Source organism: Cryptococcus depauperatus, chromosome 5, assembly GCF_001720195.1.
Source record: "Cryptococcus depauperatus CBS 7841 chromosome 5, complete sequence".
Classification (NCBI taxonomy): Eukaryota; Fungi; Basidiomycota; class Tremellomycetes; order Tremellales; family Cryptococcaceae; genus Cryptococcus; species Cryptococcus depauperatus.
The window spans coordinates 1-24,199 of NC_089472.1; the positions used below are offsets into that span (position 1 = coordinate 1).

General features: G+C 45.4%; 8 protein-coding genes across 8 annotated transcripts; 4 read left to right on the forward strand and 4 right to left on the reverse strand.

The window, feature by feature from the left end:
- Nucleotides 1-902: 902 nt before the first annotated feature.
- L203_104148 (uncharacterized protein) lies at nucleotides 903-2,012 on the forward strand (the record flags this gene model as incomplete). Its single annotated transcript, XM_066213536.1, has 3 exons — nucleotides 903-1,703; nucleotides 1,766-1,912; nucleotides 2,007-2,012. The coding sequence occupies 3 exons, from the start codon at nucleotides 903-905 to the stop codon at nucleotides 2,010-2,012; spliced, it is 954 nt and encodes a 317-aa protein (XP_066069633.1).
- Nucleotides 2,013-6,981: 4,969 nt separating this feature from the next.
- L203_104149 (uncharacterized protein) lies at nucleotides 6,982-7,433 on the reverse strand (the record flags this gene model as incomplete). Its single annotated transcript, XM_066213537.1, has 2 exons — nucleotides 6,982-7,253; nucleotides 7,304-7,433. 2 exons carry the CDS (start codon nucleotides 7,431-7,433, stop codon nucleotides 6,982-6,984), a joined length of 402 nt encoding a protein of 133 aa, XP_066069634.1.
- A 2,582-nt stretch (nucleotides 7,434-10,015) lies between these two features.
- On the reverse strand, nucleotides 10,016-12,417 carry L203_104150 (uncharacterized protein; the record flags this gene model as incomplete). Its single annotated transcript, XM_066213538.1, has 2 exons — nucleotides 10,016-12,237; nucleotides 12,288-12,417. 2 exons carry the CDS (start codon nucleotides 12,415-12,417, stop codon nucleotides 10,016-10,018), a joined length of 2,352 nt encoding a protein of 783 aa, XP_066069635.1.
- Nucleotides 12,418-13,820: 1,403 nt separating this feature from the next.
- L203_104151 (uncharacterized protein) lies at nucleotides 13,821-14,668 on the forward strand (the record flags this gene model as incomplete). The annotated part of the gene is made up of 3 exons (XM_066213539.1): nucleotides 13,821-14,051; nucleotides 14,561-14,602; nucleotides 14,666-14,668. 3 exons carry the CDS (start codon nucleotides 13,821-13,823, stop codon nucleotides 14,666-14,668), a joined length of 276 nt encoding a protein of 91 aa, XP_066069636.1.
- Nucleotides 14,669-15,294: 626 nt separating this feature from the next.
- Nucleotides 15,295-15,852, reverse strand: L203_104152 (uncharacterized protein; the record flags this gene model as incomplete). Its single annotated transcript, XM_066213540.1, has 1 exon — nucleotides 15,295-15,852. The coding sequence occupies one exon, from the start codon at nucleotides 15,850-15,852 to the stop codon at nucleotides 15,295-15,297; it is 558 nt and encodes a 185-aa protein (XP_066069637.1).
- A 906-nt stretch (nucleotides 15,853-16,758) lies between these two features.
- On the forward strand, nucleotides 16,759-17,182 carry L203_104153 (uncharacterized protein; the record flags this gene model as incomplete). Its single annotated transcript, XM_066213541.1, has 4 exons — nucleotides 16,759-16,858; nucleotides 16,913-16,923; nucleotides 17,024-17,085; nucleotides 17,143-17,182. The coding sequence occupies 4 exons, from the start codon at nucleotides 16,759-16,761 to the stop codon at nucleotides 17,180-17,182; spliced, it is 213 nt and encodes a 70-aa protein (XP_066069638.1).
- A 1,462-nt stretch (nucleotides 17,183-18,644) lies between these two features.
- L203_104154 (uncharacterized protein) lies at nucleotides 18,645-20,577 on the forward strand (the record flags this gene model as incomplete). Its single annotated transcript, XM_066213542.1, has 7 exons — nucleotides 18,645-18,742; nucleotides 18,810-19,059; nucleotides 19,139-19,368; nucleotides 19,411-19,722; nucleotides 19,768-20,200; nucleotides 20,245-20,323; nucleotides 20,372-20,577. The coding sequence occupies 7 exons, from the start codon at nucleotides 18,645-18,647 to the stop codon at nucleotides 20,575-20,577; spliced, it is 1,608 nt and encodes a 535-aa protein (XP_066069639.1).
- Nucleotides 20,578-21,067: 490 nt separating this feature from the next.
- Nucleotides 21,068-21,887, reverse strand: L203_104155 (uncharacterized protein; the record flags this gene model as incomplete). Its single annotated transcript, XM_066213543.1, has 2 exons — nucleotides 21,068-21,674; nucleotides 21,727-21,887. 2 exons carry the CDS (start codon nucleotides 21,885-21,887, stop codon nucleotides 21,068-21,070), a joined length of 768 nt encoding a protein of 255 aa, XP_066069640.1.
- Nucleotides 21,888-24,199: the final 2,312 nt, after the last annotated feature.

The window sequence follows — 24,199 nt, forward strand, 5'->3', positions numbered from 1 at the left end:
CCCCTAACCCCTAACCCCCTAACCCTAACCCCTAACTAACCCCCTAACCCCTAACCCCCTAACCCCCCTAACCCCCTAACCCCTAACCCCCTAACCCCCTAACCCCCTAACCCCCCTAACCCCTAAGCTCAATGAACTAAGTAGTATAAGAATGTAAGAAGGGGTTGTGTGTACAGGATAGAAGGATTGCCGTTCAGTTACAGATATACACAAAGGTTCCGTTAGATATTAATCGTTATTAATAGAAGATACTTAACTTAACTTGGCTGTTCATCACATCGGTATTGTCGGTACACGCCACTAGGTTCTTGAACTCGGCAGCGTATTCTCGCGCCGAACCCGTTTGTCGTAATAGAGGAGTTTGTCTCTCGCTTCCTCCTCCGAGTTCTTCTCCCCATAGCTTTTTAAGAATTCCTCTCGGAAGTCAGGCCAGCTATTAATCCAGGACGGCTGTTTGTCGGGAGGTAGGTCGGAGTGGAGCATGAGCCAACGATAAGCTTCTGTTACAGTCTTACTGTAACCCCTGCGGAGATGGAGGGATGTCCGGCGGTGGAGGCTGGTGTATATAGTTTACATTACTTGTATCTTTGTTCTTTTCTTTATATTTCTATTAATGCAAGTTCTTGAGTTTTAACTACTCAGGCCTGTAATAGAATAAACCTAGACAACTGCATCACCTAGAAAACCTAGACAACCGAGAAAACCTAGAAACCTAGAAAACCTTGAACAACCCACCAACCTGCGCTACAGAGGAATTGGGACAGGCCGTAACAATTTAATAGAAATATCTTTGCGCACCTTGGAGGGGGAAGAAATTTATGGACCGCTATCAGTTGAGAAGTAGAGAAAAAGAACAAAATTTTCAAGAAAATCTGTTGTCAAACGGACAAACTCTAGGGAAAATGGAGAACAGTGCGTTTCAGGAGCAGCTTGAAATGATGAAGAGGTTGCAGGTAGAGATGGAGAGGATGAGGGTGCAACAGGAAGAGTTGAAAGAAGAGAACAAAACTTTAAAAAACGAAATAAAAAGCATGATAGTCAAAGAAGAATACAAAAAAGAAAAAGAAAATCAAGAAAAAGTAGAGGTGCCAACAGCAGTGATTCCATCATCTGGAAAACGCGTAGTTACTCCTGAGCGTTTCGATGGAAGCAACCCAGCCGCTTTAAACCATTTCCTATTCCAATGTCGTAGCGAATTCTTGCAAAACTCTTCCAGTTACCCATCCGAAGAGTCAAAGGTCCATTTCGCAACCAATCACTTGGCCGGATCAGTCGCAGAGACCGTGGTGATATACCTACAAGGGGACGCTTGTCCTTGGGAAAGCGACTTCGACGCCTTTGCAAAATTCTTGGTGAACGGCTGGGGAAACCCTATAAAGCGCCAGTTGGCCCGACAGAAACTCCAGAATATCCGCCAAAATGCTCGAACGGCAAAAGAATTCTTCTTGGAATTTGATAAGTACAGAGCGATGGTGAGTGATTGCCCGCTGGATATCATAATTGGATTTGCAGAGAAGGCGTTGAGGGTGGAGGTTTTGGAAAACATGGCTATAAAGGAAGCTGAGGATTGGGAAACCTTTGAGGAGTTCCGAGAAGAGGCTATAAAAGTGGATGAGCATCGTAGAAAAATAGAAAACCTGAAAAAGAGAATTACGGTAGGTATCCGGTCAACCGCCCTGTGCTACCTAAACAAAACTCCTCTGGTATGTACACCACGCCAGCGATAACTCCTGGTGAGCCGCCAGTTGAGTGGTTCAATGGACAGCTATCGGTGGGTGAAAAAGCGTGGAGGAAGAACAACAACCGTTGTTTAAGGTGCAGAGCACCTGGTCATATCGCCCAGTTTTGTCCAAGTGCGATGAACCAGGTGAGACACGTGCAACTGGAAAAGGGTGAGGAACAAGATGTAGAAGTGAGTAAACGTACTCGTTCCCTCCCAAGCCTTAAGCCATCAACACCTTTTTCTCCTGGATCTCTACCATTGTCACGAACTAACAAGCAACCAGAAGTAAAAATGCTTCTGAGTAGCGATAGAAATGTGTACAAAAATGTGATCGCGTTATTGGATACCGGGTCCAGTGGCTGTTTCATTCAGCCTTCGAGTGCGCTATTGAAATCAGCAAAGATTACCCAACATAAGACGAAAGTAATAATGAAGTATCTTGATGGCCATCAAAAACAGTTCGACAACCTCAGTTTTACTGAATTATGGATAGAAGTTCACCCAAATGAACCAGCCATCCAAGTCCAAGCGGATATCATAGCATTCAACGGCCCAGAAATGTTGTTGGGCGACGAATTCATGGCTAAGAATGGTTTGAAGATTGATTATGACAAGCTTACAGTGACATTTAGAAAACCAAGTTCGTTCGGTACCAGTGTAAATGCTATTAAAACAGCAGAACATAAATGGAAAAATTCGATGCTGAATGTACGAAGAAATGAAATAATAAATGTTGGTGAAAGTAAATTAAATAAAGAAGAAAAAGAAAAGGAATTAGAGGAAATTAAGCAAGTTGTTCCTTTGCCATTTCATGAGTTTCTTGACTTGTTTAGAGAAAGCCGAAGCAAAACACTTCCACCTTCTCGAGCAAAATATGACTTGCCAATTGAATTGGTCCCGAACGCGAAAGTCAAGAAAACGGGCATTTACCCAATGTCACGTCCTGAAGAAGATTTTCTTCGACAATGGATAAGAGACGGACTTGCCAGTGGTCATCTACAAAAATCCCAGTCACCCTATGGTGCTCCTGTCTTCTTAATTCCCAAACAAGGTAAAGTACCATACCGTGTGGTGACTGATTACAGAGCAATCAACAACAAAACAATAAAAAGCAGTTATCCGATTCCCCGCCTAGATGCTTTAATTGAACGTCTTCAGACGGGTCATGTGTTCACAAAGCTCGACTTGAAAGGCGCATACCAACTGTTGCGCATCAGAGAAGGAGATGAGAACAAAGCGGCACTGAAGACGAGGTATGGTACGTACAATTCTCTGGTCGTTCGTGACGGGTTGTGCAATGCTCCTGCAAGCTTTCAATATTTCCTCAATGATATCTTTGAGGATCTACTGGATGAAGGAGTAGTGGTTTATATTGATGACATTGTTGTTTATGCAAACACAAAGAAAGAACTTACTGCTTTAGTTTTCGAAGTGTTACGTCGATTGTGGGAAAATAGGCTGGTGGTGAACGCAACAAAGTGTGAGTGGGAACAGGAAGAAATAACATTCTTAGGTCACAAGGTATCACACGGTAAAACACATCTACCCAGCGATAAGATCAAAGCAGTAGTAGACTGGCCAACTCCAAAGACGATGAAGCAATTAAGAAAATTTCTTGGGTTCTCCAGTTGGTGTCGAAGATTCATTAAAGACTATGCTCACATAACAGGACCATTATCAAAACTTCTACGCAAAAACGCTGAGTGGGAATGGGATATTGATTGTCAAAAAGCATTTGAAACATTACGAAACGCATTTGTATCTGATCCGATAATGAAATTATACGATAACTCCCAACAAGTCATTCTTGAAACAGATGCGTCGGATTGTGCGGTAGGTGCGGTAGCCTTTCAATACTTTCGAAACACAGAAACAGGGATTTTACACAAGCATGCTGTGGCTTATTGGTCACGACTTATGTCTGATACTGAACGTCGTTATTCGGTAGGTGAAAAAGAGTTACTAGCAATCGTAGATGCACTCAAGGAATGGAGAACTTGGCTATTAAGTTGCCCAGGGCCAATTCAAATCATCACGGATCACAAGAACCTCGAATACTTTATGGAGAAGCGTCAACTAGGACGTAGACAAGGAAGATGGCTTGATGAATTAGCTGAGTTCAATTTCCAAATATATTATCGACCAGGACATGAAAACGATGCTGCTGATGCTCTATCGCGTAGACCAGATTACCACATAGGCAAAGGCGTATCAATAGACGAAGCAACAAACCCATCTAGCTTCGCACAATTGTTACCTACGATGAAAGAGTGGAATGAAGAAAAAGAAGTAGAAAGGCATATTAGAGGAGTCAGAGTGAGCACAAGTTGTAATGAGAAAAACCTTTCATTGCGAGAAAAACTTATCAGAGGCATCATGATCGATGAAAACTTGGCCAAGATGCGTGCTAGTGGACTTCAGATGGTACCTTATGGGCAAACATCGACAAATCATTGCAAACTTGTTGGCTGGACAGTAGACGGATTACTAACATTCAAGGATCGTATAGTAGTTCCAGAGTATGAAGGCGCAAGACTCGATATTTTGCGTATGCGGCATGATTCAAAGTTCACTGGCCATCCCGGTAGAGATCGAACTCTTGGGATGATAAAAGGGATTATCACTGGGATCAAATGAAAAAGACGGTTACTGCCTACGTCAAGTCATGCCATGAGTGTGCTCGACATAAACCAAAACGGCATGCTCCTTACGGTCTACTACAACCTCTACCAGTTCCATCTCGTCCATGGACAGAGATTTCGATGGACATGATCGGCCCATTGCCCAAGTCTGAGGGCTACGATGCTGTATTAGTCGTAGTAGATCGATTCTCGAAAATGGCTCACTTCATTCCTGTCACAACGAGCCTTACGTCGGCTACGCTTGCTCAGCTTTTTGTCCAACATGTCTTCTCAAAACATGGAATTCCAGAAAAGGTGGTATCCGACCGAGGTTCTATATTTATTTCTCAATGGTGGCGTGAGTTTGCTAAACTTGCAGGGATGTCGAATGTATACTCTTCGCCGTATCATCCTCAGACGGATGGTCAAACTGAGAGAACAAACCAACATCTTGAGCAGTATTTGAGTATCTATACATCTTATCAAATGGATGACTGGAGTAATCTTTTACCTTGGGCTGAATTTGCTTACAACAATTCTCCTAGCCACAGCACCGGACTGTCCCCATTTGAAGCCTTATACGGCTGTAACGTTCGATTCGACATTGACGCAATCGAAGGAAGACTCGAAGCAGCAAAAGAAAATCGAGTAGATGTTAATACATTCGAAAGGTACAAGGGAATAGAAGAGTGCATAAAGCAGGCGAATAGACGATCAGCAAAACAATACGACAAAAGACACATACCGGCGCCAAAAATGGAGATAGGAAGCGAGGTCTTCCTGAGCACCAAGAACTTGTCAACAGAAAGACCTTCTGCCAAGTTGGAGGCTCGCTACATTGGACCGTACAAGTTGACAGCATTTGTAGGCAAAAACGCTGTCAAGCTGGACCTCCCTACAAATGTCAATACTAGCCCGATCGTTCATATCTCTCGTATCGAACCTGCCTACCCGAATAAACTCCCTGGCCGTGTACAACCGCCGCCGCCGCCTGTTGTTGTTAACGGCGAAGAAGAGTTTGTGGTAGAGAGGATTGTGGACTCGAGAAGACAGAGAAAGAGGGTAGAGTATAGAGTTGAATGGAGAGGGTACACCGGGCCGGAGCAGTACGACTGGTTGCCTTCAGAAGAAGTGCAGAAACTGGTGGCCTTGGATGAATTCCATCGACTATATCCGGAGAAGCCAGGAGGACCAGCGGAAGAGCTTGAGACTGGGAAGAAGAAAAGGCGTCCGAAAAGACGGTAAAATAAACTCGAGGGAAGTGTTGTAAAGTAAACGATGTGTACTGATAAGTTCGTCGCACAGGAGTGCTTCAATTTTTCGGTGGGAGAAAGTCAGACTGTTACAGTCTTACTGTAACCCCTGCGGAGATGGAGGGATGTCCGGCGGTGGAGGCTGGTGTATATAGTTTACATTACTTGTATCTTTGTTCTTTTCTTTATATTTCTATTAATGCAAGTTCTTGAGTTTTAACTACTCAGGCCTGTAATAGAATAAACCTAGACAACTGCATCACCTAGAAAACCTAGACAACCGAGAAAACCTAGAAACCTAGAAAACCTTGAACAACCCACCAACCTGCGCTACAGAGGAATTGGGACAGGCCGTAACAGCTTCGTCGTTCAGGAGGTTGGAGACGAAGGAGATTTTGGCTTGGTCGGATTGGTAGGTTCTTGGCTTCGCCAAGAAGACGGTGTTGCATCTGTGCAAGAAGATGGATGCTTCGTTACGGCGCCCATTGAATGGTGCGGGCATCGCAATTTCTGGTTCTGACATAGGGATTGTAGGAATTTCGACTACTGCAGGGGCAGGAGGAGTTGGAGGAGTTGGATGGACGGCAGGCTGCTGGGCCTGGAGATTGGTTACCACAGTTTCGATCCGTTCCATGCGGTTCACGAGTGTGTTGAGGAAGGACTCAAGGTTGGAAGCGGGAGCTTCCTCTTGGGGCATTTCTGAATGAATATTGGACATTTTGTAAGATGGGATGAATTGGGTGAAGGACAGATACCAGCAGTGTATGGCGAGGACACAATGCGGTGATGTATACTGTCAAGAATCGAGTGTCGTGGAAGGCAATCGATAAGGAGAAGAAGGAATAAGTGTCTCTGACCGTACACTGTTGATAAGATTGGAATAGTTATATTGTAGAGGAAGACATATGATACATCACTAAAGAAGAAGGGCAAGCTTGTAAGCATGCTTGATATATATATACAAGAGAAGTTCTCGTCATAAGAGAATAATAACAATAGAGATACAACAATAGAGATGAATATAATAACAAGAGAATAGCGATAAAGAGCATAAACCAAGTCACGTGACGCCAATCCCAAGTCTCCAACTCCGCATTCATCACACTCTAGGCCTGTTGAAGATAATATAATGCATTGAGCCCTATAAACACGGAACCCAGAACCCAGAATCGCATACACGCTCTCCCAGCCTGCACCAACAATCGTCGAGCAGGCCGTGACAAATTACTTATGACACATCTCTGCGGAGAAAGACTAGGGAAGTGTTCTATGTTATATATCAACCGTACAGCGAACTAAGTACACAACAGGATTATTCAGCTTTGTAGACAGGTGAAGAGGAAACTGAACGAGTGAACATTAATTGCGACCATCAGATAAGGTATCACAACTTATTATTCATGTCAAGATATAAGTATTGGTCAGCGGCAGTTGCAACGAGATCCCATATCAGCGCATCTTCTGGGTTATCGGCAAGCGCTGCTTCGAGAAGTGGTCTGGTGCAGTCGAAATTAAAGTCGCCGCACGGGACAGAGGAGATGAGGCGCAAGATATCATCTCGAACCGTATATCGGATCGACCTTTTTGACTGTAGAAGGCTGGGCACAGGGAGAATCAGAAGAGCCGACAGAAGAATCAACGTAACGTCCTGTAAATCTGCAGAGTGGTTAATGAGGACTTTCTACGGAAATGTATTCACGACTCACTCTTTCTGCTAAGCAGGTCGATGTTGTTCGTCGTGACTAGTGGCCGAGAAAAGGCGTGGAAAGTGTCGAGACCGTTTGCAATCGGGTGGTCTTGGATGATCTTGCATCTGGTTTGATCTGACTCGGACATGATGCTGAAAAGAAACCTCCAGATGAGGACGAAGATGGTCTGTAGATGTCGATGTTGTTCGCTCCCGAGACACGAGGCCGCTTGTTAAGGAGTTTCCAAGGATTTAACCCGTTATATCGGCAGCATATGATAAAACAAAAGAGAAAAGGTGAGTTATCAAGTGTGTAACAACAAATCTCCCCAGTTAGGCGTGCCAGGCACTCACATGCCTATTCTTCACACATCTGCATCTGTCTTCGATTATCCTATAGAGTTGATAAAAACCAAATCACATATAAGATAGAGAAGAAAACAGCTCCAGCGGGCAAATGAATTATAATCTACGACGAAATCAAGCACGAAGTCACGTGCAAACATGAGTACGATGGCAAGAACCCAAACAAACTCGAGCGCAACACACTGTCAGCTTATACCTCCCTGTAAAAGGGTTTGAATAGCTGCCGTCGCCTATTCCAGCTAGGCAATTGTCAACCAAGTCAATCTTATCCCAAGGCTCTCCATATTACGGTATTAACCAATGCATCAATTAACCCAAAAGGGATTGTTGACGGTGCTCATTCGTCAAGTTATGCATTGCTTATATGCCGTTGTTACGAACCGTAACACTCCAGCTCCGTCGCCAGCCTTACCGCTCTACTACTTTCCTGACAGACTGTTCTGCATTCAACGCTGATGTTTGATTTTGTCACTATTCGTTAGCACCACAACCCATGTTGTGGAAAGTCATCCATAAGCTGTGAGCAAGTTGTGAGTTGGTTGTGTGTTGCGAGATGTAAGACAAAAGCAAACGTTGATATTTAGTTGCATCTTGGTGATGTGTATCAGTTGGTGTGGTTTCTGCAGTGAATCCAAGCCTAGTTCCAACTCCAGTTACCTATCCACTCAATCAAATCATCAAACGCAAACTACAAGTCCTGACAACGGAGTTGGTTACAACGATGCATTTACCGATTCATCGTCAGGAGTTATCGAGCCATGCCAAAATAGTTCTCTGAGGGAATACTCTTGCAAAATGGCCTAAGCACACGAAGAAGTAAACGATTGAGAGGTGGAACACTGATCCATCGCCTTGGTAGAGACACTCGTAGAGCTGAATAGACCGTCAGCAATCATCTGCTCCGAGTACTGGGACTGGTCAAGTAAATGACTGTTGGTTTTAGAAAGTCCCATACGTCTGGCCTGCTACAGGGGACTATGTGTGCAGATGTGCAAAACTCAAAGTCTTCATCAAAGGTGATCCAACAACTATCTCGAGCAAGGAGTCAAGTGCGAAAGCTGAAGGGATAGTCTTGTCAACATACGCATACCGTTGGTGACCATCATGAAGTTTGAAGATTCACGCTTGATTGATGCTGGATCGCCCAGAGTCTGGTCGGGCGTATATGCTACCGACAGGGTTTGGTGTTCTGATGCGAGGAAAGTACTCTGGGCAAGACGAGAAGGCGGTTTCTGATCGAGAATCTAAGCGCAGGAAAGTCTGATTGCTAATCTTGGCCTGCAATGCTCACTCTGCTGATGTACGCCTTGACAAGATGTTACGATAGGTGCAAAGATAGATACAGTTTTGTCATCGATATTTGGTTTTCAGAGCTGGTAATATCGTTGCAATGTTGTAATGATTATTGTACAAAAGTTGCACAACGCTGCTGGCTCCAGCGGACTTGCATTGAATCTCCGCCAGTTCATAATCCTTGTTCGTGGCTTGTGGAGGAGAACGCCAGCTTTCGTTAACAACTTGGTCATCTCTTACCATTATCCAAAAACGTTTCGACCGCTGACGCATGGTTACGCTGTTGCATGCTAACCTACCAGATGTGGTGGAATGGACGGCATGATGTGCATCAACAAACGCATGATACAGCACTGAGACACATGCCACAAGAGCAGCTCGCCCAAGATGAGTCCGCCCAAGATGAGCCCGATTCCAGCCGTGTATTACCACCGCGCAAGGCTGCTAAGTGGCAATCATCCGGGGAAACGTCCTATTTGACGGACGAGAGATAGTACAAGTGCGTGAACGAGAGCAGCTACCATGAATACAACTGAAGAAAACAACAGTGTACACAGTCTCCAAAAATCCAAACCCATCCGCCCACATTACTGATGGTGTCAGGACGGCTAACGCGGAAGGAAGCTGGAGGAAGATTGATGACGAAGAAGAGAGTCTGAAGGAATGTCTCTGGCTCTACAGCATTGGTAGATAAATAGACGAGATAGGATTAAGAGTTGGAGTAGAGCGGAGGATAGGTGTATGAGGCGTATGATTGGCTTATGGTTGACATATGATACATTGCTGGGGGAACGGTAAGTGCAATCTTAGTTCTTATATCTTATAATTGGAGCTGTACAATGCAACGAAGTAAACGAACAGAGTATACGATTGTTGTCTTCGTAGAGTAAAGGATTTCGTTAGGTAATGTCGCTGATAAGAGATAATGATATAAAACAGCAGGGCAGACATCAGTTGTGCTAATAAATAAAGAATCCTGTTAGTAGTAATCGTTTATGGAAAAGGCTTCGAACGTTCTTATTCATGACACTACAATGGGTATCTTATTCAAGCAGTAACGTCACGTTCTATGTTAACCAAGTACTTCCGGGTCTTTTTGACCTTTGGCAAGGATTCCCTTGATCAAGGAATACAACCTCTTGTCTTCCTCCCTGTCTTCCTTCCTCCACTCCTCGCCGTTGGGGAAAACCTCTTTGCGGATTTTGTTCATCAACGAGATCAAAGGTTTGTAGAAAGGTGTAAAATGGGCACGCGTGGTGTCCAAGAACCTCCTCTCACTACTTATCGTGCCAGCTTTCAGCACAACTAACTCGGTAACGCTTTTATAATTCCAATTATCGTACTCGGTAGGGCCGCCGTCTTTACCTGGACCATCGTAATGGATACAAATCCAGAAGAGAACCCAGAAAAAAGATTCCAGGTCGTGCATGAACGAATGTTCGTCACCTTGAAGTACCCCGATAGCCATGAACACTTTCGTGCCAGTCTTCCCCTTTGCCCCAGACGCACCTATCCGCAGTACCTTGATTGCAAGGTCAAGATCGATCAAGAAGGCATTGTCATTGTCCTCGTCTATCATGAGATTATTGATGGAGATGTCTCTGTGCAGAAAACCGGCTTGTAACAGGGATTCATGTCCTGCAATGCAGCGTTCCATCGCGGCAAGAAGGGCTACTCGAGAGCTTGCTTCGTATATTGGTTTTCCATAATCACAAAGAATAACTCGCCGATGTACTCGATTAGACAGCATCTTTGTGCTGGCTTCTGTTTGAGACGTTGAGATGGTGTGCTTACTGGGTGGTAGCGGTACGCTGGTTTCGCTAGATGGGCGTTTGACACCAGCCTTGACACCAGCGCCACTGCTGCGGCTTTGGCTCGGCGTGCCAGTCGCACTTGGAGTGGCAGTCGCCTTCTTTGAGCGACCCAATCGGTAAGGCACCGCTTTTGAAAGGTCTATCCCTTGTCGAATGTTGGCTAGAACGTCATCGTCCTTATCACCAACGCGGACGGTGTTGTGATAATAGTGTCGGGCAACATGGATAACTCCTTTCTCTGTCGCTTCCCGAAGCAGTTCCCCTTCGTGATCGCGTTCTGGGTATTGCCACGAGTCTTTAATGACAAGTGGCTTCTTCGGATCTTCCTTGGTATAGGCTTCCCAACAGGTAGTGGCCCGACCGACAACGCACCGCGCCCGACTCATGGTTTCCTTAATGATAATACGCTCTTTCTGACCGTTTCGTTCGATGTCAATATACCGCTCGTCGCCGGATGTGATTATCGTAGGATCGAATCCTAGTTCCTCCTCACTCATCCAAAGGAATCCTAAGATGGTTGATACGAACCGCTTTCCCTCTTTGTTTATATCGAATTGTTCAGAGGCAATGCCCCCAAGCCGATCGAATTCCCATATCCTCATCAGGGAGCCACATAAAGTAAACCCCAGCACAAAACGACGTGTATCTTGCGCAGACAGTGTTTCCCTAACGTATCTGCCAAGGTCCAGCCACGCTTTGCTATTGGTATCTGCCGAGGGATTATTCTTCAGCTCGCCAGGTACGAGTACTTGTGACCAGGGAAATGGAGAGCCTTCCTCAGGCTCTGGACCGCGCACGAAACCAATGTCCAACTTGCGCTTGACAGTAGAACCCTGGAGAGGCGTGTTAGGTTGCGCAAGTAGCCAGCGTTGAGTCTGAGGAGGGCGATAGCGTTCTGCAAAAGCCACCAGGTTCGTTGTTACATTTTTAAACCAGCCAATGACCGCACCTTCGTTTGCGTCTTCGGGCCAACCCATCCATCCCTCCCGGAAGAGTGGATCGCTGCCGCTCGTACAGCTCTGGAAAACTGCCGCCGCTGCTGTTTCTAGATCCGCAACCCTTCCGAAGAAGGTAGCATGGAAACTAGGAAGTCCAACACGTAATTGCCCAAGCTCCCTCTTAAGGACTTGATCGATGTATAGTCGGTATTCAGGTGAGTTCACAATGCTACTTGTGGAATGTACCCATGGGGTTTGTAGGGAGGAAAGGGTCATCGATCGTGGAGGTGGTGTGACGTTGAGGGCGGCAGCGGCATTGGCAAGGCGATCCCATATCAGCGCATCCTCTGGGTTATCGGCAAGAGCTGCTTCGAGAAGTGGTATGATGTGGTCGAAATCAAAATTCTTGGACTGGACAGAGGAGATGAGGCGCGAGATATCATATCGAATCTTATATTGGGCCGACGTTTTTGACTGTAGAATGCGGGACACAGGGAGATTCAGAAGAGCTGACAGAAGACTCGACGTAATGTCCTGTAAATCTGCAGAGTGGTTAATAAGGACTTTCTACGGAAATGTATTCACGACTCACCGTCTCTGCCAAGCCGGCTGAAGTTGTTCGTCGTGACTAGTGGCCGAGAAAGGGCGCGGAAAACGTCGAGGCCGTTTGCAATCGGGTGGTCTTGGATGATCTTGGATCTGGTTTGATCTGACTCGGACATGATGCTGAAAAGAGACCTCCAGATGAGGATGAAGATGGTCTGTAGATGTCGATGTTGTTCGCTCCCGAGACACGAGGCCGCTTGTTAAGGGGTTGCCAAGGATTTAACCCGTTATATCGGCAGCATATGATAAAACAAAAGAGAAAAGAGGAGTTATCAAGTGTGCAACAACAAATCTACCCAGTTAGGCGTGCCAGACGCTCTCATGCCTATTCCTCACACGTCTGCATATATCTCCGATTATCCTACAGCTGGTGTTTTCTATTCTGAGGTGTATGCGGGTCATACGGATCTGGTGTCATAACCTTGAGCGATGACGTGGCATATAGACAAGAAATAACAATGCAACTCTGACTGCACCACTGCGATCTTTTCGTTCAAGTGCATGATCTCAATCATCCGCATCTTCATGACAGCAATGCGAGTGCAGCTCGATAAACACTATATGCAACAAGTTTGGTTAGTAACCCAGTAGAAGCAGACAAGTACAACAAACAGACGGAAAAGTCCAAACGGAGAGCAACAAACAAGGAGCCCCAGCTTCAATCTTGCAACAAAGTGGCGCATGTTTGACACCAGTTCAGGCTTTACCGTATGAGTAAGTCATGCATTGGCAGCAGGAGTGGCAGGCGGTGAGGCGCTGTTTGAACAAACCGCTCATACGAGTAAGCAAGCTCGATGAGCGTCTGCTCGGAAGATGGTCGTCCAATAAAACAGAGCCCGAATCTTTGACAGGAGGGTTAGTGCATATTCTGAATGTGTAAGGGCTTGTGGATGCCTTGCGGAATTACTGGTGCTTCCGCAATAAGGTCGCCGCGTCGGTTTGTTTCTATAGGCGTAGGTTTTGGCATGAGCCTGTCGTGAAAACAGCAATAACCAAAACCCGCGCGCTGAACGAAAAGGCCTTACTAGTACAACTCCGATTACATTATCACGTATCGCCTATATTCCACGTCATCATTCCAACGTTTGACAGCTTCCACTACCACATATCCTATGTTCAACTCGGCCACTCTTACTTCGACAACGTTGGATCTGTCAGAGTGGGACCCAACGAGGACTGACCAGAAAGACAAGAGGAGAGAAAGGCGGATTCGACTCGCTCCACGAGATGTCGAGGCTGGCGGTTTGGATAGGAGACATGTAAGGTTGTTTGGAATGTGACAATTGTTGCATCACCAAAGAACAAGTTGTCATGAATATTACTCATAATTAATATCCACGCTCTGTACGAAAAGGTCACAATAATGCAATCTACGTTGCATTATTATTTATTGCCTATATTCCATGTCATAGTTCCAAGGTTCTGACACCTTGTTGCTGCATGTGTGCCAGGCTTAGAGGGAACTCCACGTCCAGACCTGAGCGCGTCCAGCACCGCGATATTGGCGGGCGCTGGGTGAATGCGTGTAAAGCAACACGTACGTGATTGTTTCGCAGGCGGCCAGAATGGAGTAGCCAGCATTGTTGACCAGGTAATCGATCTGGCCCACACCCTCCATCTCCGCGGTGATGCTCGCCTTGGACTCTGCCATGTCCAGCTCGATGATGCATCCACCGGCATTTTCAATCTTCTCTACGGCAGAGGCCGATTTGCTCTTGCGGCGAACAGCGCCAATTGTTACAGTCTTACTGTAACTTGCGGCGATGTCCGCCGATGGAGCCGTGTGTATGTAGTCTACATTTGTATCTTAGTTTTTTCTTTTCTTTTGTATCTTTGTTAATGCAAGTCCAGGAGTGTTGCTCTAGGCCTGTTGATAATTGAAGATCATTGCATCCAGTAACCAACCTAGACCTAGTCCAAGAACCCAGAAACGGATACCTAGAACCAAAGGTTGCGATTATCTGCCAGCCTGCATTCAAGCAAGAGAAGAAGGCCGTGAGACTGCTTCCAAAGCTCCAGCGACTGGACAGACCGTGAAAAACCCGTTCAAAACAACTATAAGGGCAGGCCGTGATAAATTGTCACTTCTAAATAATCTTACAAGCCTCACTCAAGTCTTCCTTATATCTCTCTGCGACGAGTCAGAGACACAATTATCCTCTCCTAGTCTTCTGGTTAGTCCTCCTTGGCTTCCGGCCTTGACATCCAGGCCGATTATATTTAAAGAATACTGCATCCCCAGACTACATCTAGACCTAGTCGCAAATCTCAGAATTACCGAGAACCCAAGAAACCGAGTTTGTGAGTCTTACCAGCCTACGTAAAGAGAATGGTGAAGGGCCGTGACATTTACTTCTTCATTAGTGATATATCAAACGTCTTCCTTGTACATCTCGTTCTTCCAAACATCCTTACCAATTTATCTCATCTCTATTTGTCGATAGACAGCCAGAGACACATACCTCTATCTCCTTCTGGCTTGTAATATTCGGGCACTACGGTGACCCAGAGAAGAGGAGAGGATGATAGAAGACAGGAGGAAAGGTGTCTCTGACTTGTCAATATTGATAGAGAGGAAATAGATAGATGATGGATTGGTCTTGATTTAGAGAATTACTTATGATACATCTCTAAGGAGAAAGCTATGAAGATGTGTCGGATGTAACATAACAGTGTTAATTGTTGTAGACCACTGGTAGTCTCTTTAGCACTCAAGTGGCAAAGAGAAAACTAGAACTACCATAACTCTTTATATATGTATATATAAACAATAGGAATATCGAGAGCAATGGGTATGTATAACAATAAGGATAATGCTAACCAATATCACGTGACCTTGTTAATATGTCAAGGATTCGACTCGGTTACAGTACTTGGTACATGGAAAGGTAAAGTATAAACATGAATGTTTATGGAACTAAGCTACATGGTACCTAGTTAGGCGTGCCAGTTACTCCGCAAGCCTATCTGCTTCTGACCTATCAATTGGGTCACTAGATTCCAACATGTGACTGTCCATTCCCTGTCCATAATCCGGACGTCGAGACACATTCGCTTGTACGATCCTTAACGGATGGTAAATTAGTAACTTCGTCGAATACGGAAGGCTTAAGCGAAACAACCAAGAAACCATCCTCGAAGCCACTATGATATCTGTAACGGCCTGCAATGTTAGCTACAGCAGCTCTTCCAGTGTCGATATACGTTTCGTTCCATTGATTCAAGTAGTCGTTTATTTCTTCGCCTATGGGGTTCTCGCCTACATACATTTTACCAGGCCTCTCTCCAATGGCTTCCGTGAAGTCTTTTATTTGCATAAAATGATCTCCACAGTCTTCTCTTGCTTTGAGAAACAGACGCGTAAATTTAGGAGACCACCCAGTTTGGTCGCCAGTACAAACGCATATCCCTGTTTTAAAGGGGGGCTGTTTGATACTTTTGCCATTCTCATCGTATTCGAATGAGGTAGCAAGGCGTGCCGTATCTTCAATACCACTGGTACAAAAGATGATCGTTTTGTTGGGATATGTCATACGATACTCTTGACACATACTGGCCGTTTTGTTTATCGATGGATCGTGCAGCGCGTGTTCCGAATAGGGGGGGGTGCTTCACCGGATTGTCTTGGATATTCCCAGGGTGCAGTGGATACTTCTCCGTAATCATCGTTCCTCGATCCGTCAGTCGGTGAAATGGAGAGAGAACTTTTTCGCTGGGACATGGTGAACCTTTAGGGCTTTGGGTTTCGACAGTATGTAGCTGCAAGTATTTGCTGTCTTGTAAAGTGTCAAGATTGCTGCTGCATGGTCCCCAGCTGTGTCCTCCTTATACGCATAGTTTTATACTCAGCTCTGCGCTCCCTTTTTCTCAAGCTTCTTTGATATGAGAGGATGCAATGTTTCGCTTTCACGAGCCGAGAAATACAAAGGAGGGATGTGTAAGAAGCGGTATCATGAATGATAAGTGGCGATTCCTTATCTGGGGTGCGCAACTAATCTTCACTCGTCCAGTTTCCCTTTATCTGCCTACAAGGTTGAATTATCCTGTTGTGTACTTAGTTTACTGTACAGTAATATATATTAGAACATTTCCATAGTCTTTCTCCTGTCACGGCCTGCACACAATTGTCTTCGGCGCAGGTTGGAGGGCTTGTCTCGTTTTAGTCCTAGGTTCTGGATTATTGCTAGGTTCAGTGCTGATGCAAGGTTTATATCTATTACAGGCCTAGAGGTGGTACTCCTGGACATATATTGATAGAAATATGAAGAAAAGAACTAAGTTACAATGTAAATTAACTATACACCACTCTCCACCGTCGGACATCCCTCCATCTCCGTAGGGGTTACAGTGGAACTGTAACACTGGTCGATGGGTGGGTGCAGACCAAGGGCCCAGTTTCTGGAAAGTGGAGTTCAAGATGGGAGATGGTCCGGACCGTTTGTTCTGGGCGCATGACAATGGTGTATTCGCGGAATACAGGAAAGAGTAAAAGGGAGGCATCTGGTCGGGAGTGCTCTTGTACGACTTTGAAGGTTTGGTCGATTTTGTCTATAAGTGGTGGGTATTCCACTTGTAGGCTGTCGTATAGGCCTGGTCTCACCGTCCTCGTAGCAACTGTCCACGTCAGGTAGAAGCTCTAGGAATAGTCACCAAGGATGATAGTGATGCATTCATGACGCTTTCATGATTATAACCAACGTAGTCTGGTTTAACAACAGCTAGAAAGGCTGCTCAAAATGCGTGAGGCAAGATGCGCGAGGAGCAATACGTACCATTGACAATACGTGGGTATTTACATGCGTGTATAATACCAATAATATAATTGATTGGTACACATTTAGCACCGAAGTGGTCGATTCTGCTCGACGTACTGCACATTGACATGATGATGACTTTTTGATTACAGCTTTTGTGACGACACCTGTATGCCTTACATTCGATGCGGGATGCATATTGTATGCCACAAATGGATGAGTAGGTTGAGTTGCTGGTTGACTTGAAGTTGATAAAGACTTGAACGAGAGATGGATGGATGGATGTTTCTGACTTTGCAATATTGGAAGATGAAGAGATAAGAATAAGAAATAAAGGTTGATGTATGCTTGGACGTATGATACATCACTGGAGAGCATATTATAGATAAGGTAGTCAGTATATATATGTAAGAAGAAAACAGAGAACCGCGAATGTACAAATGAAGACCCAGAAGATATCCAGTACAGCAACGGAGGTGACTTAGAAATACGGTAAAAGCGGACATAAGCCCGATGTCCGTTTTCATCACAATAGGCCTCACTACGACATTCATATCCATATTTAAACTACTATCGCTGTCGACTCCATCTCGAATACCACCACCACTTACAGCTCCGCCTGTAAGCCAATAGCCACCGGCCACATTCACCGGGTTCCAAGGCTACCGGCCCAGGCCGTAACATCTCCCAGGACGATTCTTTTTTGGTATCAGCTACCTATCCCAATCTTTAGTTCCACCATCCAATCCTGGCGAGACAGAAACAATTTCACTTTCTTGGCGGTTGGTGTTTTTTTCCCAGTGATGTACCACATACGCCACATACCATTTACACTTACCGTAACGGCTTCAATGGTCACACTGCTGCCGTACGTTTGAGGCACTGGAGTCTGGCCTGCTCGATTTATCCATTGTTCTGTTTGTTTGCTCTTGCGATGCTGCAAGTGGGCCAACCATACATGAGCCATTGTTGTTAGAGGCTGGTTGACTCAAGAAATTCGTCAGGCTGGAGGGCGCGACACTGGGTTTGCGGGACATAACACTCATACCGTCTTTCAACTTAACAGAATGTTGTTGTCAAGGAATGAAGTGAGGAAGGGTGAATATCGGGTTGATAAGTGTCTCTGGCTCTGCAATATTGGTAGAGATGCAGGTAAGAAGTATATGTTTGAATAATTGTTTTTACAAGTTCATATGATACATCACTAAGGAAAAGAGTAATACAACCAAGAGTCCTTAGAGTATATCTTACAAGCAAAGTGCATGGCAAGAAGAGCTATTTAACAATAGCAGTAGACAGCAGTAACAAGGTAAAGAACGATGGCCCAGAGGAGTCACGTGATGAACACTCATATCTCCTTCCAAGTTCATATTCATCACAGTGTGTACAAGTAAAGGATTGTTGTTCGTTGATGTTTACACAAGAATGTCCCATGAGTTAATTGATAATAAAAAGAAATTCTTAACTTTGTCATTCATCACACCCTGCTGTGTTTTGAAGACTGCCTTATGACAGCGACTTGAATTATCAGCAGTACGTGTCGTTTGTTGGGCCATGGTTAACGTGTGATAGCGCCTGGCAGCCCCGTTATGGTAGCGCCCATCTCGCCAGACAGGGTAGAGGCCCCCGTCACGGCCAAGGGCTATCTTCTCTGTGTGTTTGCGTCGTTTGGCGGTATCTTTTTGGGGTAGGTTGCGTGCTCGTCGGTGGGCTCGTCGGTGGGCTCGTCGGTGGGCTGGGCTGACGGCGGGCAGCTACGAAGCGGGTTACATGAATGGTGTGCTCGGAATGAACTATTTCATCAACATGATGACAGGCCTGCCTATTCCTCCGCACAATGCAGACAAGGCGACCAAGGACGTGTTCACGTTGCCTTCTTGGGAAAAGTCCTTGATCACGTCGATTCTTTCTGCCAGTACTATCTTTGGGGCCATCATCGCCGGCGACTTGGCAGACTACTTTGGACGGCGAATCACAATCATCAGCGGCTGTGCTGTCTTTATCGTCGGCTGTATCCTGCAGACTTCCTCGTCGGGTCTTGGCTTGGTGAGTGGAGCGTATGCGGTGTTTGCTGACGAAGCAGTTGGTCGCCGGTCGACTCATCTCTGGTTTCGGTGTCGGCTTCATATCTGCTACAATCACCCTGTACATGTCTGAGATTGCTCCGCGAAAAGTGCGAGGCGCCATCGTCTCTGGCTACCAGTTTTGCATCACGATCGGTCTCCTCCTTGTTTCTTGTGTCTGCTATGCCACTCAAAACCGGACCGACAGCGGCTCTTACCGGATCCCTATTGCTGTTCAATTTGCTTGGGCGTAAGTTGTTTGTATTCTTTTGACGCTCGCTCACACACCCAGTCTTATCCTCGGTGGCGGCCTTTTCTGTCTTCCCGAGTCTCCTCGTTGGTATGTCAAGCGCGGAAAGATCAAGCAAGCGAGGGCAGCGCTCTCTCGTGTCAGAGGCCAACCTGTCGACTCTGGCTACATCAAAGACGAAATTGACGAAATCGTTGCGAACCATGAATACGAGACTGAGCTCATTCCTTCAGAAACCTACTTTTCTTCCTGGGCCGCTTGTTTCTCTGGCGGTTTCCGAAAACCCCAGTCCAACCTCCGTCGGACAGTGTTGGGTATTACCTTGCAAATGATGCAACAGTGGACAGGTATCAAGTAAGTTCTTCTGACTAGTCGCTCTTTCCCAACTAACATGTTTAGCTTCATCTTTTACTTTAGTACCACATTCTTCCACGACCTCGGAACAATCCCCAATCCCTTCCTCATCTCTCTCATCATCACTCTTGTCAACGTTTGCTCGACACCGATCTCTTTTTGGATCATTGAGTATTTCGGTCGTCGACCTCTCATGATCTATGGTGCTGTTGGTATGTTTATCTGCGAGTTTATCGTCGGTATCATTGGGGTCGTCAAGCCGCACGACTCTAAAGTCGCCAACGCGCAAATCTCTTTTATCTGTGTCTACATCTTCTTCTTTGCCTCCACTTGGGGCCCTGGTGCTTGGGTTTGCACTGGTGAAATCTTCCCAATTCCTATCCGATCTCGTGGTGTGGGTCTCTCCACAGCCTCCAACTGGTTCTGGAACTGTATCATTGCTGTCCTTACTCCTTACATGGTCGGCACTGATGCGGGCGTAAGTCTGTTGATTTATCCAGGAAGCTTGGCTGACAACCGTAGAACCTCGGCTCTCGTGTCTTTTTCATCTGGGGTTCTAACTGTGTTCTCTGCTTCTTCTACGCTTACCTCTTCGTCTGGGGTGAGTCGATTAGAGGCTGTTAAAGGACAATGCTCACGTCTATCACAGAGACCAAGTCGTTGACTCTCGAGCAAGTTGACCGTATGATGGAAGAATGCGCTTCACCCAGGAGATCTAGTGGCTGGAAGCCTCACTCTACCTTTGCTGCTGAGATGCACCACCAACACGAAAAGATGAGTGTTACGAAAAAGGAAAAGATCAGCAAGGAGGAAGGAGCACCTGCTACGAATGCTCCTAATCAGATGCAAGTCTAGCAGAGCGGTGCGATGCTTGCTCTTTGTGTGTATTAGTTTTTATGGGATTATAATCGAAGGAGACTTAATTTACTGTATATTTACATGTATGCTTGAGAATGGTAATATGATGATGAACATGGAAGCAGATTGTTTTGTAAAAACTGTGAAATATGAAGGTTTTTTTTTGTCGTGATGATATCATTTTGATTCATTCCTGTAAATTATTATGCTCTCGAGCAACCGGGGAAGAAGTATAATTCATAAATAACTGTTTCGTTGACTGATATGTATCCCTCAACCTCTGCGTCCTGGCTACTAACTCCTAGTCCCGATAATAGCGACACTGTCTTCAACATATATGATACGGTGAGGTAGAATAGTCCTGACATTAGTTCCACGTCACGAGAAAAGTTTACTTTGTAGGTTTTTACTTTTTTACTCTTATTTCTTTACATACATGTACATATATATACAACCTACTTCCAACAACCATGCTATCTCGTACAAGCTACACGTTCGTCGCCGCCATCTTCGATCTCACAGCCTGCAGCACCTCCTCTGCTGATTTGTATTCGAGGTCCCAGCATCCCTTGATCACATCTCCACCGTCCAGGCCGGACACATCAGGGAATTTTCTCTGCTTAAGCAGCTCGACTGCTCGGTTGTGATAGGCAAGAAAATCTTCTGTAGAGGTCCATTTCGGCGGGCGGTCCAGGAAGGGCCAATACCCTGTCAGAATGGCGTAAAAGATGGATCCGAGACTGAAGATATCGGTTGCTGGCGTCGACTCAGATCCCATCTGGGGGTCACCAAATGGCAAGTCGGGCAGGTGTCCACCATCCAAGCCGAGCTCGGCACAAAACGACCCACCAAAGTCGCAGAGCCAAATACCGGCAAACGGCTGAGGAGCTTGATGCACCACAAAGTTCTCTGGTCGCAGATCCGAGTGTATCACGCCCTTGCTGTGCAAATGCACGATGGCTTCCGTCGCTTGCTCCCACAAACTCCAACAATGGAGAGTGGACAGTGTGGCGTGTTTCGTGTCAATGTAGCTCTGCAGGCTCCCATACGGGGCCTCAGCAAGCAGGATGCCAGAGGGATGAGGCCCAAGATAGCTGGTGAAACAGTTAGCTCCTGGCCACAAACGAGTTAGAGTGCTGTACAAACGGAACGATTCTGGGATGTTTGCCCAATCTTTCCAGAAGTTGCTGCTCAATAAGGAGGGCTGCTTGATTTTTCGGCGAGTTTGGGCGAGGCGTCTTGACAATCGTTCCCGGAGTGACGAGAAAGAAGTCTGAGGTCAAACCAAAGTAGGGTCGGCGTTCCATTCTGTGATGTATGGGTGCTGGTTTTGAGTCTAGACATGCAAGTGGGAGTTGAGTGAGAGTAAACAGTGGTGAATATGGATTTTGAACGACTATTGGACTATTATCACGTGACTTTTGTTTATGGTTATTCATTTTTAGTAAACGTGATTCTATTAAAACTGTTAAAACATGACGTTATGCCGTTCTCTTGGAATATACTTTGAATGGTATAGTTACATTTCCACACTTTTGTATATATATATAGATAGATATTCTCTTTTTTATGGTTTCTCATTACCGCTTAGATAAAGCTAAAGAGTAACCAGACTTGGTCCTTTCTTGACAGATAGCTGACTTCATCTATTCAAGACAGACACCTTTCAGCGAAGCTACCTCGAGTTCCAAGGGCTCCAGTTCAGAGCACCAAGAACCAACCCGAGAATCCTGACATTCCACTTCCATATATCCTCTATACAATTCCATCACTCTTTCTTATTCTGACAGGGTTGATAAGCTGAACAGGTGAAGGGGAGTAAGTGTTGGGATGGGTTATGTGTTGGGACGCGACTGGCTGGGAGATGTCCGGTTGCTTTTTACTTCATCATCTATATTTATTCTCTGGAGCTATAAACAAGTTTTTATACTTTGCATTTTACTACTGTCATTGAACATTCCACTTTCCACTCTAGTGTCAGGATCATGTACAAGGTGCGGATATAAGAGCACAGCATACTGTGTATGCAGAGGAATGGTAGAGTAGGCGGAATTAGAACCTAACTGAAGGACGTAGAGCAAACAGATATAAGGAAGGGGTCATGATTCATAGTTCCCAAGGAATGAATTTTGATAGCTGTCTTCATCTATTTGAGATAGATACTCCTAGATACTCCACTCGTCCCAAGGACTCCCAGACCAAGCCCAAGAATAACCTCATTCCTGACAATTGTGTATTAAGTTCTGTATTTTGTATCTTAGTTCTTTATCTTCAATTCAATGCATGTCCAGGAGTACGACTCTAGGCCTGCTGAATAACATCTATATATATATATATAACCTTGATAACCCTAGAACCAAAGAACCCGAGAACCTAGAACACCTAGAACCCAAGAGCCTTTTCTTCTTCAACCCGCCCAAAACATCATCTACGGGCAGGCCGTTACACAGTTCTCGGCAACAATATCACCTCTCCTAGTTCCATCCTGTTGTATTGGTTATAGTACTGCACAACCATATTCAAACCACCCTCGTTGCAGGTAACAGAAGGAACTTTGGCAGTGATTTGGGCTAGACTAGTAAACGAGGGCAGATTACTCCCAAGTCTGCGCTCTACATGGCTTTTGACATTACTTATAATTGTTTGTACTGATGCTTCTGAACCTAAGTCATTCCAGTAGTCTCGCGCCAGGGTAGAATTATTACTTTCTAGCTTAGTACTAGCTTTCGTGATTATTTCAATTGCCAACCTGGTAATGTCTCGGTCATTGTTGTCTGAGCCGCCGTCCGTCGGCTGATTCTGATATGAGAATTCAGAATCTCTACTCATAGCTTGGAATTGTGGGCGTGGGTGGGTCTGAGGTGGTAAAGATGGCGGACGACGGTCTCAACTTTTTAGACGGTTATATCTACTCTTCGAGGGGCCGCGGAGAAAGAGTATGTTTTTGGAATGCTGAAAGGTTGCAACGACTCCGCTTCAATTATAAAAGGTGGTAAGTGGCTCGACTTTGTTGGCAGTTTTACGATGTGCTCCGCTACTGCTTTGGAAGAGGAATGTTGGCAGAGGAATGCCTTCGAGGCAAAGGCAGGTATTTCCATTCTGTCGCGGTTCAGTTAATATCTTATGGACCAGTGCAATACAAAAGAAGCAACGACGGATGGTAAAAACACAAAAGAAAGAATTTGGATCGGAGAATCGAGCTCTTATCTCTCGCAAATCCCCTCACTACCCATGACACCGAGCACACCAATGTCAGCATGTCGGGCAGAGTGTTGGAACGAGTGGCCCAATTGTTCACAAGGGAAGGTGATTAAGTATAACAATACATTTTTTGTTCTAGTAGTTTCGTTATACTTGCTGTAGTTTAGACCGAACTCTTGATAGCTGTACATATATAAACAGAATATATTATTCCTAGTTTCTTCTTTGCCACCGCAAGTGCTAAAGAATAAACCAGTGGCCGGTACTTTGAATATTCATTCAAACAAAATGAACCTGTTTGGTAAAACTGTCCACGAAAACTATTATCAAATCCAAGTTTGAAGATGTCGGAAGTTTGACAATGGCATTCATAGAGACGGAACACCACAGACGGGGAGGTATTGGGAAAGGCTGCAAG